The sequence below is a fragment of the Montipora foliosa genome, chromosome 6, assembly GCF_036669935.1.
Source record: "Montipora foliosa isolate CH-2021 chromosome 6, ASM3666993v2, whole genome shotgun sequence".
Lineage (NCBI taxonomy): Eukaryota > Metazoa > Cnidaria > Anthozoa > Scleractinia > Acroporidae > Montipora > Montipora foliosa.
In genome coordinates this window covers 66,546,628-66,561,452 of record NC_090874.1, presented here as the reverse complement: position 1 = coordinate 66,561,452, position 14,825 = coordinate 66,546,628, and the positions used below count along the sequence as shown (strand labels likewise).

The window sequence follows — 14,825 nt, the reverse complement described above, 5'->3', positions numbered from 1 at the left end:
ATTTTCTTAGGATCGAGAGGGTAGTGGGAAATGCGTAGATTTCTCTGGTGGACACATTATAACGATTAACTTAACCGGCAAGTCATGTAGCGCGAACGGCGTTTTAGTGGATCTTTGAACAAAATATGAAGCCCTTATGAAGCTCAATAATGGCAAATCAATTGGATACTGAACAAGACAGGCGACATCATCGAAAACAATTTGTCGCCCGTCGAGCCGTCTTTTACCAAGTGTGCTGTTATGTAGAACACTGAAGATTCGCAGGGCAGCGATAATAGTGAATTCAAAGACTAGACCAGGTGGATTGAATGGAATTTCAAGCGTTAAAATCGCTGAAAAGGTAAGACTATTGTCGAACCGATGCCGCAATTGCGTGTCTTCACCACATGTTCCTTTGATCTCACATTATTGTGTTTTCCGTCAAAATATTCGCTTGTTTTCGCTTTCGCTCGAACATATTTACCTTTATTACATGTCCAGTGAATAGTTTTATCCTCTGGGATGAATTTTCCGTCGAAAAATCGGTTATTTGGGCGGTCAGTGTAAAACGCAGACTGCAGACCGGGGGTAAAATGCAGACTGAGGGTAAAATAAATATTAATAATAAAAAAACGAGTCATAAGGATAAAATAAAGATTGTTTGAAAGACAATCTTGTTTCACATCTGTCAACAACTCACATTATCATGACTGCAGGTCGCTGCACCTTTTGGGGATGCGATCGTACGCATTGAAATCAGCTGTGCTTTGTTTTTGCGCTTCCAGATGCATTGCAATGTTCCAAATTATTTGTCACACCGGTAAATCGAGGGAAATCGATCGAAAAACCAACAATTATTACTTCGAATACCTGAATAATCTCGGTTGTCTTTTTCGGTGCAACGAAATGCACGAAGAATTTCATGTATTCCGAGCAATTAGGACGCGGGGATTTCATTGGTTAAGCTATGCGTGATAACCCCTAGGGAGAGGTTATAATTGAAAATTACATCTTCAAGATGCAAAACAAACGAATTTGTGAACTAAAGGATAAACATAACGTACACGAAAGCTAATGAAAGGATCCTAATAAGAAATTTTTACACCTCAGTCATACTGGCTTAAGCAGACTAAATTGAAACGTTAAATGGTTGCAAAATCCACGTTATCTCTGTCTTTGTTAATTGGTATTGTAGCCATGCGTGTCAAAATAAATTGAGTTATTGGGTAATTACTCGATTACTTTGTTCAGTGCAGGAAAATGGACAGTTGAATTACGGGGTGGTGACTTCTTTGCCTAAAAGCAACTCACTTAACGAAACTATCCTTTTTCCAACAACAACAACAACAACAACAACAAGGATTCAAACAGCTTCAAATCTTACAGAGTTCGATGAAAATCCGGATTTAAAACATGCGGTGGGGCAACCAAAGCGATGGGAGCTGTGTTGGGGTTTCAGTGTGAAAGTAGAAACGGCTACTAACATTCTTATAACTCTTTCATTATTATTTTATTAACCCGCAGTCTGCAGTCTGCAGTCTGCATTTTACCCTCAGTCTTCATTTTATCCCTGGTCTGCAGTCTGCAGTCTGCGTTTTACACTGACCGGTTATTTGGGTGGTTTTTGGCAACAGAGGTTAATTATTCGTAATGCGATCGCTTCCGTTGCCGTTAGCAATGGGTCGCAAATTGGACACTTTTATCGCATTATCACATTACGCATTGAATCCACGTTATCTATTATTCCTAAAAATCTAAAAATATTCGTGCCTCATCAGTTTTCGGTCGAATTTATGTCCACGAAAACAGATAAATTGCAGAAAATTTTAGTTTTGCATCCAAAAATTTGTAATCAACGCTAAAATGACCAAATTTTGCCTGGAAAACATATTTTAGTGTTATTTTTCTTAAATTTTTTCGTTCAACTTTCGCTTTTATAAAATGTTTCAGTTGTCTGTAAATACGTTATATGCTGTTGGAAAGCTTATTTTCTTAGCTTTAAAATGATGTATTTTTTCCCCCTAACTTTAAATATTTTTGGAGGAAAAAAAAAATTTTGGCAATGGCTGATTTACCGCGGTTTTCAAGCGGTTGGGAAAGTAGGAAGAAGAGTTAGGCCGGTAGCCAGGTTTTTAACCTTAGAAAAGGATCTGTTTCGTCGTGCGAACGTGTGAAGACCTGTGAACCAAAGGGCCTCTGCTGGTATGACTTCTGGTTGACCCCTTAATAACTTCTTACTAACCGAGCGCGAGGGCCGTACTGCCAGGGAAATATTGGCCCAAGGTCGTGGCAGTACGGACCGAGCGCAGCGAGGTCCGTACAAAAACGACTCAGGGCCAATATTCCCCAGCACGGCTCGAGCTAGCTCGGTTAGTAAGTAGTTTATTATATGGATTTTTTAATTACCTTTTGCTTTGTTTTTGCAAGCCCGTCATCGGCCCGTGGGCCAGTCACAATTAGCCAATCAGAGCGCGCGTTATATCGGCTACAAACCCCAACTTGAAAAAAATTGCCTGGAACGCTGCACGTACCACAGGCATCCCAGTGTACCCTCACGGAGGGTCTAGTCTTTTTGTTAATGATCTCGATCTTGTAAACTGTCCGAATGCTTATTTTGGTAAATATGCTAATGATACTACGATGCAAGTTATTGTAAATAAGGCCGGATCTGATTGTGCTAGTGGTGTAATTTCTCAATACCTCGGCTGGTCAAGTACAAACTGTATGCTTTGCAATCTATCCAAGTGTAAAGAAGTTAATTCTAGTCCTATTGGTAATATATAGCAGGCCGAATTTCTAGTGCTGCTTGGAATAACTTTCCATGGCAATGGCTGATTTACAGAACACATCAAACGATAACTGTTGGAAGCGAATACGTGCCTCTAAGTTTGAGGAGGTTAAGAAAGGAAGGACATCACCAAGTGGAAACTGATCATTTATTTCAGTTTTTAGTTTTACCTAAAATTATGGTTAACTGGTTCATGCAGCCTCTGTGCCTGAACTTAATACGGTGCAGCAGTTCCTTCGACTTGCTTGAAAAAAAAATTTGCCTATCTCCTCATTCCCTCTATAATTTGGTTCCCAGAGTTAAAGAATCGTCAAAACGCCTAAGAACCCAAACAAGCCTACTATCTTGTGTTAACATGGAACGTTTTAAAGGTAGTTTTATTAATAGACTCTATTTTAAATACACTTTTACTTTTTAACTAATAATATTAAACATGGAAATATAGGTCTAAAATGTATAACGCTTCTTTTGAGGTTACCAAATGAAAACGTACTGAACGTTTTAACATGACTATTTCATTACCTGGTGGCTTTGTTGCTGGGGTGACAGGAAGGGTACTAGGTGAAGATGCTGTTAAACAAGAGAAATAATATCGTACTACTTAGTGACTCATTTATGCTGTCAGTATCCAATCAGATATTAATCATAATGTATTCAATTGACGAGTTTTCTTTTTTGTTATAAGTGCGCACTACAGAGTCCAAACCACAACGAGTGGGATTACGTACCCTGCTCTTCGCGAAGTATCTGGTTTCCTTATGGACGTGGGGGGGGGGGGGGTGGGGGTAGCTGTTACTTCCTTTACCCACGATCCCACGCGGGGATCTTTGAGTAGGTTTGACTCGTAAAAATGATTATGCTAGTTAGGTTTTGTTGTACCCTAGTCCAAGAAAGCATATCAGTAATTTGTTAGTATTAATTTCTGTTCAGGTTTCAATTCACGTGGATTTTAGTTGAACCTCTTAATCGCCGGTCGATCACTTGAATCACTCGATCTCTTCCTCACATGTGACCACTACACCAGAATGCTATTTCTACCTGATATATCGAGGTGCGTTCAAATTGTTGTTTGTTGCATGAAGTCTACTTTAAGATTTAAAAAAAAAAAAAAAAAAAAAAACTATTAAATAGTCGTGGATGAAAGAAGCTCAACCTTGGGTCAACTGAAAGATATTTTCGATGTGTTATTAAACATACAACGTGAACCTACAAGTCTATCAACTGACATCGACTTTGCTTGGTATCTCGCCTCAGCGCAGAATGGAATCACACGGAAATCTCTACTCAGATGCCGACGCAAATGTTCCCCGAAACACTCATTCAAGCTGGTTGGTCACATGGCAAAATCTTGCCCTAAAGAAAGTTTCTGTAATTTGAGCAATTGCAGAGCTGGAAGAAAGCATTTAACATTCTTGCACGTAAAGGATAACAAAGAGAAACTGCAAGGCAACGTTGAATGAACATCAACGCAATTGCAAGTCACTACTAACAATGGCTCCATTAATCGGGTTTAAAAACTTGGTCTATGAAGCTCCGCTGGGGCTGGCACAATACAAGCCACTGGGATGCCGAGTGAAAGCAAAAGATTGCAGCTTACTCGTGGAAGTGTATGCATTTCTAGATCCTGGGTCGAATACCACGTTCTGTACCAAGCGTCTAATAAATCGACTTGAAGTGCAAGGCTACCAAGCCTCATTGTCACTGACCACTATGAACAATGACAATATTCAGTCAGTTGCGCCGTTGTGAATTTAATGGTCTACGACCTTCAAGAGAAGAACGCCTTACAGTTACCAAGTGTTTATTTCTGTGAAAAATTGAGGGCAAAAGATATTTCAACTCAAGCTGACGTGAACCAATGGTCATATCTTAAGGGTACAAAACTGCCTTCCATCGAGTCTGGCAAAGTCGACCTGTTGATCGGGAATGCTGTCCCCAAAGCGTTAGAACCCAAACAAGTGAAGGAAAGTGAAGAGGGTGGTCCATATGCAATCAAGGACGGGTTTAGATAGACTATCAATGGACCTCTAGATCTAGAGAGGAAAACATGTTAGCAAAACCACACAGTCAATCTAATCGACGCTAATGTTTAGCTTCACGAACAATTCAGGAGATACTGCAACATGGAGTTTAATGAAACGAAGATTTACGACGAAATAACAATGTGACAATAAGTTGTTAAAGCTTTCAACATCATGAAGGATTCTGCGAAGATTGCCAACGGATATTATCAGATCTCGCTACCTTGGCGTAAGTATCCTAGCCGACAACAAAGTTGTCACGGAAAATCGTTGACATCTCTCGTGTAAGAAGCGACTAATCAGAGATGAAAAATTCCACGAAAACTACACAAACTTTATGAAATACCCTCTCAGTTGTAGTGAAAGGCTGCTCCCAGAAAGTTCCTGAAGAGAAAGTCGAGTGCAAAGCTGGATAGATTTGGTACCTGCCACATCATCCTGTGATGCATCCTCGTAAACCTGACGAAACGCGAGTTGGTTTTGACGGCGCCGCAAAGCGTGGAACTGCCTCGTTGAACAACAGATTGATACCAGGACCTGATCTGCATGGCAAATTCGCTTGTGAGAGTCCTGACGAGGATCAGAGAGAATAGCATAGCACTAATGGCAGGCGTAGAGGCCTAGTTTTATCAAGTGCATGTAATCCCTGAAGACAGCGACTATCTGCGTTATCTGTGGTGGTCGGAAGGATACATCAACAAAGAACCTGAAGATTACCAAATGAAGGTCCATCATATACGACTACAGGAGTTCGAATCACCATGCATTCTGCAAGGAAAGTCTCTACTCCAAGACCTATGTAAAAAGGGACTGGAATGGGGCGACGTCATAAGCCAAGAAGATTTGCAAACGTGGCAATCGTGGTTGCAAGACTTGCCTAAGCTAGAGTCGTTAGAGATTGGGGATCGCTGCTTTAATCGAGAGACTTTATGAATTTGTTTGTTATTACGTACGCCAGCTTTCTCCTCATCTCTTACCTGGTGGATTTGTGGCTGGGGTGACAGGAGGGGTACTTGGTGAAGGTACCGTTGAACAAGAGAAATTTGTTTATTTATTTATTGATTCATATATTTGTTTAGTTATTTCCCCAAGTTACCAAGGTAACAAAAAATAATAATAATATAGAGAAAAGTGGCAAGGAAACCAAAACGAAACTAGGTCGCTTACATGAAATTAGGTATTTTGACTCCACTATCCAATCAGACACAACACGACTAACTCAATCACAACACAACTGTGTAGATACATGGGCATGTAGGACAGCAAGCGCCACAGCAGAGAAGAACTCGATCAATTTATAACCTCCGTCAACTCTTTTCATCCGGCTCTTAAATATACCTGGGAAATTTCGGAAACTTCATTGGCTTTCCTAGATATCAAAGTTTCTATTAGAGGCAACGTGCTATGTACTAGTATGCACTACAAACCTACTGATTTACACAGTTATTTGTTGTATTCATCGTCACATCCATCACATGTCAAGAACTCCATTCCTTATTCTCAATTTCTTAGACTTCGACGTCTATGTAGTGATGACTCCGATTTTTCCAGCAAATCAGAGGAGATGTGCCAGTTCTTCGAAAATCGTGGCTATCCTGTCTCTGTGGTCAAAGCGGGCCATCATCGCGCCCAACAATTTGATCGACAGTCATCACTACAAACGTTACAAAAAGATAAGAATGACAGAATTCCATTCACCCTCACTTTCCATCCTCATAATTACGCAGTCAAAAGCATCATTCTTAGTAATTTTAAATTACTCCAAAATGATCCCGAGACTGGCAGAATCTTTTCGCAACCTCCACTTATTTCATTCAAACGCGACAAAAACGTGGGCAACTTTTTAGTTAGAAGCGCGCTCAAAACTAACGAGCAACCCGGCACTTTCAAATGCGCGCGCTCACGATGCAAAACTTGTCTTTTCATTGTTAACACTAGCAAGATATCGGGACCTAAGCGATCTGTTAAGATCACCGATCGTTTCATATGTACCTCCGCAAATGTCATTTATTGCATAACCTGTACGTTATGCAATAAATTATACATTGGTGAGACAGGTAGACGACTAGATGACCGATTCCGCGAACACCTTCGCGATGTTGAGAAGAATGACAAGGATGCATCTAAGCCAGTCGCTCGCCATTTTAATCTGCCTAACCACTCCAAAAAACACATGGCTATCTGCGGCCTTTCCCTACATCTAGGTACGACGGAAAGCCGCAAGAATCTGGAACAAAAATTCATCTTTCAAATCGGCACCCTTAATCCTCTCGGTATTAACGAACGCTTTTCATTTAACTAATATATTCCTACTTTTCACGTTGCCATGTTACCACCAATAGCGTAGCTCCTACTCTACTATAAAAACTACACGTAACCCATAATCCCTCGATTCGCTCTGACGAAGGGCTAACGCTCGAAACGTCAGCTTTTAGAATCTCTGTACGGTGGTCAATTTACATTATCAACTGCGTTGATAAACCAAATTTTTGTATACTACTTCCCCACCGACGCAGCACCACAGTTTCTTTAGAAACTACCCCTTCATAGCTTTTGATTACTTACACGAAGAGGAAGAAGCTAAAGTTCTTGGAGTCGCGGATGATAAAGACATCGCTGATGCTGGAAGAAGGAAACAACAAAGAAAATCATGCAAGTTTTAAACACGATAAGACACTGCTGTCCGTTTTCTAAAAAGTACGTAAACGATAACGACCCCAGTTGCTAGTCTTTTAACAACTGGATCATCCTCACAGCAAAAAAACAGAAGCGGGAGACCTTTAATTCTGCTGATACAGTTTGTTTTTAAAACAGATCGATTCGAGAATTCTCTTACTAAAAATCACTGCAAACTGAAGCTTTACCAGAAAAATGATGAAAGGAATCTACTTTACTTTGTAAATTCACATGATAATCTTAAAATGTTTTATAAATTTATTTTTCTTTATTGAGGCAGTTCAGTTGCATTGTTGACTGCAATTTGTTTCATGAGAGGCGCTATAGGTTTACAGTCTTTTACAGTCCATCTACCTATCGTTTACTAGTTTTTACTTACATGAGGATGAAGATCCTAAAGTTCTTGGAGGCACAGGTGATGAAGACATCGCTGGTGTTAAAAAAAAAAAAACCAAAAAGAAATGCATAAGCGCAATCATAATTTATGAATCAATCAGCTCGATTATGCACTACTTTAAACAATCGGTTTGTAGTCATGAATAAAAAAAGTCCAAAAATATCTTTGTGAAGCACTGTTATCGTTTATATATGGAGATTTTTTTAAAGTTGATTATATCAGTCACATCGTAAATAGTTTGAACGTCAGTCAAAACAGTCCTTCTCAGGACTACACTCACCCGGACGACCGTACTTTACTAAATTATGACATCAGTCACGTTAATTCACTTAATTCACTTCAATTTTTGTTCACACAAATTTTAACTCATGCAAGATAATTTCTTGACTCAAGACTTAATGCAAGCGAAGCGAGAGATCGGATTTAGTTCAGATTTAGTGAAAATTTGTCTGAATTTTTTTTGTATTTGGTGATAGGAGCAAATTTCAAAACTAGCCCAGAAAAGAGTAACGATTTTTTTACTGAGGTTCCTTAGGCTAAAAATGACCGGCATGCATGGGAAACCTTTATGCTGTTTATTTTGAGTATGAGTTTTGGATTTCATGGTCCGACATTACGTTCAAAACTGACCGACTGGACCTCATAGGGTTGGATCTAGGGAAAAGTGACGTCATCCGCTCAATAGCTTAACATTTCAGCGTGTAAACGCTGTTTATTGTGTATGCAAAACTGCAAAACACGAGTTTAAAAATCTGAAAAACCGAAACCCCCGTGCTGCATATTAATTCAGTCGCGTACAAACGCATTTCATTCTTAAACTAGTGAGTCTTTGACGTCATTTTCTCCTCGATCCAGTTCTCTTGAGATTTTAAAGTTAGTAATGGCGGACCATTAAATAGGAAATTCCAGTTAAAATAAACAAGTGTCTTTTTGAAATTAAGGCTCAAAACTTGGGTCACTTAGTGTTCAGTTAAAATACTCTTGCATACAAAGAAAATAAAGATTTGACTTTTTGATCATAGTACCACTTTAAGAAACGTTTCTAATTTTCTGAAGCGGCAATTGTGCCAGATTGAGCTAAAATTCTACTTACATGATAAAGACTGTGAAGTCTGTGTTTTGGCAACCATCACGACTGAAAAGAAAGGATAATTAATGTACAAATAAACCTTAGATATTCTTTTCCTCTTGACTCGACTCTGTGCGGCCCTGAAAGCGTAAATTCCGACAAGCGACATTGCCCAAAAAGTAGCGACAGCACATAAAATGAAATTCCGACAGTGACGTCAAGGCCGAGAGTAAGCCAACATAATAATCTATTCATTCAGCTATTTTGTGGGCTTGTCCCTCCAGCTCATCCAAAAAATTGTCACTTTCGCTAAAAACAGCGTGGGTGTCGACATGACAAACCCCTAAATACCCTGGATGTGGGATAATGAACCCCCCCCCTCCCCTTTTTTTGAAAAATGTAAGCTACGCCCCTGTCATGGTCGACAATATACACTTATTACAATTAATGCCAAAAGAAACTGACAGAATCAAATTGAATCCATAACCAGAAGAGACAATGTTTACTTTTATGGAGCAAATGAAACCGCACGGAAAGGTAATAAATAATTTTCCACGCGCATGTGTTGAATATGAGATGGTACATTGCCAGCAAGGCGCTTTGCGCTGTAAGCCACGACCAATCTTATTTCCAAGAAGTCCTGGCGGAATAATTGAGTTTCTTTAATAAATTTATAAGAATTGGATACTCGGGAATTTCGCCTTCCGCCTCAACTTTTTCAGCTTGGCAACTCTAAGCGGCACTGTACGGTGTGCGGGCGCATAGGCGAGCCAATTTACTGACCCAATAGACTATTTTTGAATTCTCACAGCTAGACTGGATCTAGCATGAAATGGAGGCTAATGCGGCAAATAAATTTGCATTTGCCCGCATTAGCCGATATTTCATGCTAGATCCAGTCCAGCCGCGAGAATTCAAAAATGGTCCATTAGAACCCTAGATATGCAATTTCTAAGATTAAAAAAATAGTAATAGAGAAATAATGGTGGCAAAAGGCAAATTCTTACATGCGATTCTAAATCTCTGTAATGTAAAGATCGCCACAAAAGCGAAAAATATATCACATTACAAAAAAATTGGATAACGTTGATCTGTGTTGTTAAACTAGCATCCCATTTACCAATTATTCACCGACCCTGAGGTGAATAATTGTTTTAGTAATAGTAATAGGACTGAGTGGAGTCCAATAGGCCATTTCCGAGTTCATGACTGCCTCCTCTTCAAAGCGAGTCTAGGTGCGAAGTTTTTTTTATGGTAATTACTTCTACTTTTTATAAGTAAAACTTTGCACTTAGACTCGCTTTGAAGAGGAGGCAGTCATGAACTCGGAAATGGCCTACAGCGTATAGGTAATCACGAGATTTTTCTCGTGCAACTTAGAATAAATGAGCACTTGTAATTTTTTTTTCAAAGACGACCGAAACTTGCAGTCGCACGCGTATCACGCAATCAGGGAAAAAACTGCGCCATAATTTGCGCCGTCCAGGGCGCGCGCTTGATTTGAAAACAGAAAGATTTAATTGGTTCTGATCAAACGCTATCGGTTATTAGCCAATCATAATCCAGAATTTCGATGTGTAATTTGAGCACACTGCTCTCAGCCAATCAGGATCGAGTAATTTTTTCATGGATATTATTAGGTCTGTCATTATACGATTAAAAGACTGACAAAGGAGGCGTAAATTGTTTAAGGACAGTGCCTACTATTGAGGCCCTGACAGGATGGGGGGGGGGGGGGAGGGGGGATCCCATGTCGCTTGTCTGAATTTTAAAATCACTCGTGTCGGGGATTAATCGGCTCACTCTCGGCCTCGACGTCACTGTTGGAATTTTGCTGGGAAGGGATGTCTTTTGTCGGACTTTCATTTTATGTGCTGTCGTTACTTTTTGGGCCATGTCGCTTGTCGGAATTTACCCTGTCAGGGCCGCACTATTGTTACTGCGCATACGTTCCGTGCATCTCGAGACACTCGGATGCCAATACAGTAAGTATCCTACACATTCAAAAAAGCTAACCTTAGGACTAATTAGGCCTAAACAAAAGCTTTTATGCCTAAGGTTAGTTTTTATGAATGTTTAGGATATTTTCTGCATTGGTAAAACAAAGACCTGTGACCTGTGACCTGTAAGAGAACTGGTGATGACTCACAAAATTAAAACTGGACAGTGCAAAATTAAAACTGGACTGTGACCCTCCTGGGCCATTGTAAATTAATTTCTTCGGTTTGTCAACTCGACAAAACGGCTTGCGGCCATTTTGGAAAAAGCCGCTTTGGTGATTGTCGCGAAATGATTCACCTCAAGTGTAACCAATCAGCGCAAAGAATAATCTATGTAATTGTACAAACGGTAAATATCCTACACTTATTTCAAACTAAATGCCAAATGTGGTTACTGTGTTTGTGGGATTTATTGCTTTACCATTAATAAAGTTGCATTGAATCGAATTGAATTGAGTGCCACGTACGACTGTCTACACAGGGAAGTTTTCTTATTAACGATGGTAACAGGGCTGAGTAGAGTCAAGAGAGGATGGGGTAAGAAAATAGTTCCCATGCCCCATCATAGTCAGTTTTCAAAATCTATTTTAAGTTCTCGTTCCCAATGCCGCGCACATTTAAAATCCCATTGCGTCATTACAACTGACAAATCCGGTGCCTCTCTAAAATAGCTGCGTAGCTAAATATCTGGGGTTTCATAATGCTTTTTAAGCTCAGTTACGTGTGAATTGGGAGAACGCAAACGCAAGGTGACAAAACACACAGGTTCATTCTCGTCCACCATCTTGGCAAGAGGACTTGACCTGCGCCTGGGTGTCTTACTTCCCTTGCGTTTGCATTGGACGTGTGAGCTTCGTTTGCCTTTGCATTTTCGTCGTACGTGTAAAACAGGTTTCAAGTTTGCCGTACATGCGATGCTGAATCTCTGTAACTTAAAAATACGTTACAAAAACGAATAATTTCTCATATTACAAAAATTGGATAACGTTGATCTGTGTTGTTAAAAATATAAACATCACATCAGTGAATATTCTAAACTTATTTCACACCTTTAAGGATGTCTATTTCTGCCATATACGGCTGTCTACACAGGGAAATTTTCACATTAATAATGGTAATAAGACCGAGAGGAGTCAAGAGAGGATGCCCCACTTTAAGTTCTCGTACCGAATGCCGCGCATATTTAAATTTTTCAAGACGTCATTACAACTTGCGAATTGGGCGTCGCTCTAAAAATAGCTGCACAACTAAAGTTAGATTTTAAAAAATTATCATTGGAAGAGGTCCATCTATGTGGGACGATGGGGGGGGGGGGGGGGGGGGAAGAATCCGTTCTTTTACCTCATCCTCTCTTGGTGGAGTACAATTCAGCGAGTATTTGGGCGAGTAATTTCGATTATCAATTAATCGTAACTATCACAAAATACGAGAAGATGACGGTGACAAAATTTCTATAGTTTTCTCTTCTCTTAATTCTTTTCTTTCCTCTTAGCCCGGTTGTTCGAAAGCCGATTAACCGAATTCAGGATTAGCGTAAACTTCTGTTTCAGGTTTTCAAAGTTTTGGTGAAAGTTTCTTTTGCTTATTTTTGGTTTTCACGATTGACTTCTGCTAATGTAAAGTTCTGCCTAACATCAGCGTTGAACAGCATTTGGGAATAGAGAAATAGACTCATTGGTTAATTTTTAATCTGGGATTAGCGTTCATCGGCTTCTGAACAACCGGAAAAAGATGAACGATTCAAGTACAAATAGCGCGCGCTTGATGCCGCGAACAACAGTCCGAGTTGCTGTTTGTGATGATTATGATTAATAAGGTTAATAGGACTCAGTGGAGGCCAATTTTAGTCTGTAATCGTACGAGTGATTAACAAAATTGGACGACCCCGTAGCGGGAGTCCGATTTGTTTAATAATATGATTACAGACCAATTAATTATGACCATTACAATTTCCTAGAAAACAAAGTTAATGTATTCCTTTTTCACTGTCCAATCTTACAAATTTGGCTATTTTGGAAAATCCCAAGTTTGGTAGGGTAAGTGGTGGTTGCTATGGGTATTGTTATAAATTTTGTGATTGGTGAGTTAAGCTGAGTGCACTTAATATGATTGGCTGATATAATTGTCCGATTTGAAGTATCCGATTACGGACAACTGTCCGATTTTAACCCTTCACAATAATTAGAGAAAAATAAAGTAGTTAATTAACCAATCGAATTTGAGAAAATTGTTATGGCTATGATTAATGACGCAATTGCAACTATTACAAAAGGCGAGGATAAGAAGTATTTGAATGTGTCAAAAAAATTTAAATTATATTCAATGTGTTTTGCAAACAGGAGGAAAACAGCAAGAAAGACCCCATCCAAATGCATGTGATTGACGCCCGAATGGCGTAAGTGTCCAAGTACAGGAATCCAACTTCAAATTGGATACTTGTAATTCGACACCCACCTGATCGCGCGCCAATTACAAATAGGCGCTCAAATCACTTGCACGATTGCTCCTTGAATCGCACTCCACTCAGTCCAATTACTGTTACAAATCAGGGCTGTTGACGACCAATAAGGTTTCAGAATTTTGTAAAAGTTTCTTTCTTCCGTATTGGCGCTTATGGTGCAATGAGACACCAAAGATCATAAGGTAATTAAGGTAATTACCAAAGCGTAATCAAAGCGTAATCATAACGAACATCTGTAAAAGCTATTTCCGGTCCGGTCTATTTTGTCCTTTTGAGAGTATTGTTAAAGTTTTAGAGATTCAAAAGGAAAATACGTCCTCTGTCACCAAGTTAAGATTCCTTAAAAGGGTAAATAGCTTTCGAATGATATTCTTCATTGAAAAAGGCAATCAGCACACTTGTATCAGTTAAAAAGTACTTACAGAAAGCAAGGACAAGCCAGCTGGAGATGACAGTTCTTCTTCTCTCCATCTTACATTCAGTCTTCAAAAGAAATAAATAAACAAACAATTATTATTATTATTATTATTATTATTATTATTTTTGCACAGCATTTATAGGTGGTGATGGATCGAAGAAGGCAGCTCTTCGCAACCTGTGAACTAAGGTGACACCGTCAAACATGAAGACGACAAATCCCACATTTTGTGACTTGACGTTTGTAACCCTATTTTGGAGTTCGCGATAAGACGTATCTTCTTGGAAAATTATCCATTCCATGGTCACGAGCGACTTGGGCATCAAAAGAAAAAAGAAGATAAATCTGACATTTCGGTTAATTTATTTCCACGCAGAGAGTAGGCAAGGATCACATTCCTCACCCGGAAAATCTAATGATTTAGCTCAGGGGATGTTGGCGTGTTAGTATTAGTAATTATATGTAATAGCATACTTACTGGTTATTTCACGGCTTCTATGGAATAAGCGTGAATATTTCACAAGAAATTAATGTTATTTGTATACAACGTGCCTTTAAGTGAGTTGTATACAAACTAACATAAATTTCAAGTGAATTATTCACGCATATTTCATTTAATATATTACACATTCAACCAAAAATTACGCTTACCGGCAGCCATTTTCTCGACAAAGGTAAAAACGCGCTGGCTGTTTCCCGATCGTTTCCCAGTTAGTTAAATATTCAAAATATTTTGAATTTCATTGGCTGAATTAAAAATTCGAGCCATCCGATTGGGCAGTACGTTTTATGAAATACCCCTCTGTATTCCTAGGGAATGCTTTATAGCTCTGATTGGTTAAAGTGTACTATTTATAGGATAATTAGTGTTATTTTAAGCTTACATATTAAAATAACCTATATAAACAAAATAAATAAATCAACGACTTGTAACCTTCTCATCAAAAGCATACCGGCCTAGGGCCTGTTCATATGGAGGTGAACAAGCCCGTTTTAGTGGGCTGGCCCGGTAAGTG

At 39.3% G+C, this 14,825-nt stretch overlaps 1 protein-coding gene across 1 annotated transcript in view; it reads right to left on the bottom strand.

Moving 5' to 3' along the window:
* Positions 1-14,825, bottom strand: part of LOC138008212 (uromodulin-like) — a 33,248-nt gene that overhangs the window by 15,788 nt on the left and 2,635 nt on the right. The window contains exons 2-6 of the mRNA XM_068855466.1: positions 13,814-13,874; positions 8,955-8,996; positions 7,844-7,894; positions 7,354-7,410; positions 3,290-3,337 (exon numbers count right to left, since the gene is read on the bottom strand). Of these exons, the coding sequence (XP_068711567.1) occupies positions 3,290-3,337; positions 7,354-7,410; positions 7,844-7,894; positions 8,955-8,996; positions 13,814-13,862 (247 nt within the window). The 5' untranslated portion in view covers positions 13,863-13,874. The remainder of the gene's footprint in view (positions 1-3,289; positions 3,338-7,353; positions 7,411-7,843; positions 7,895-8,954; positions 8,997-13,813; positions 13,875-14,825) is intronic.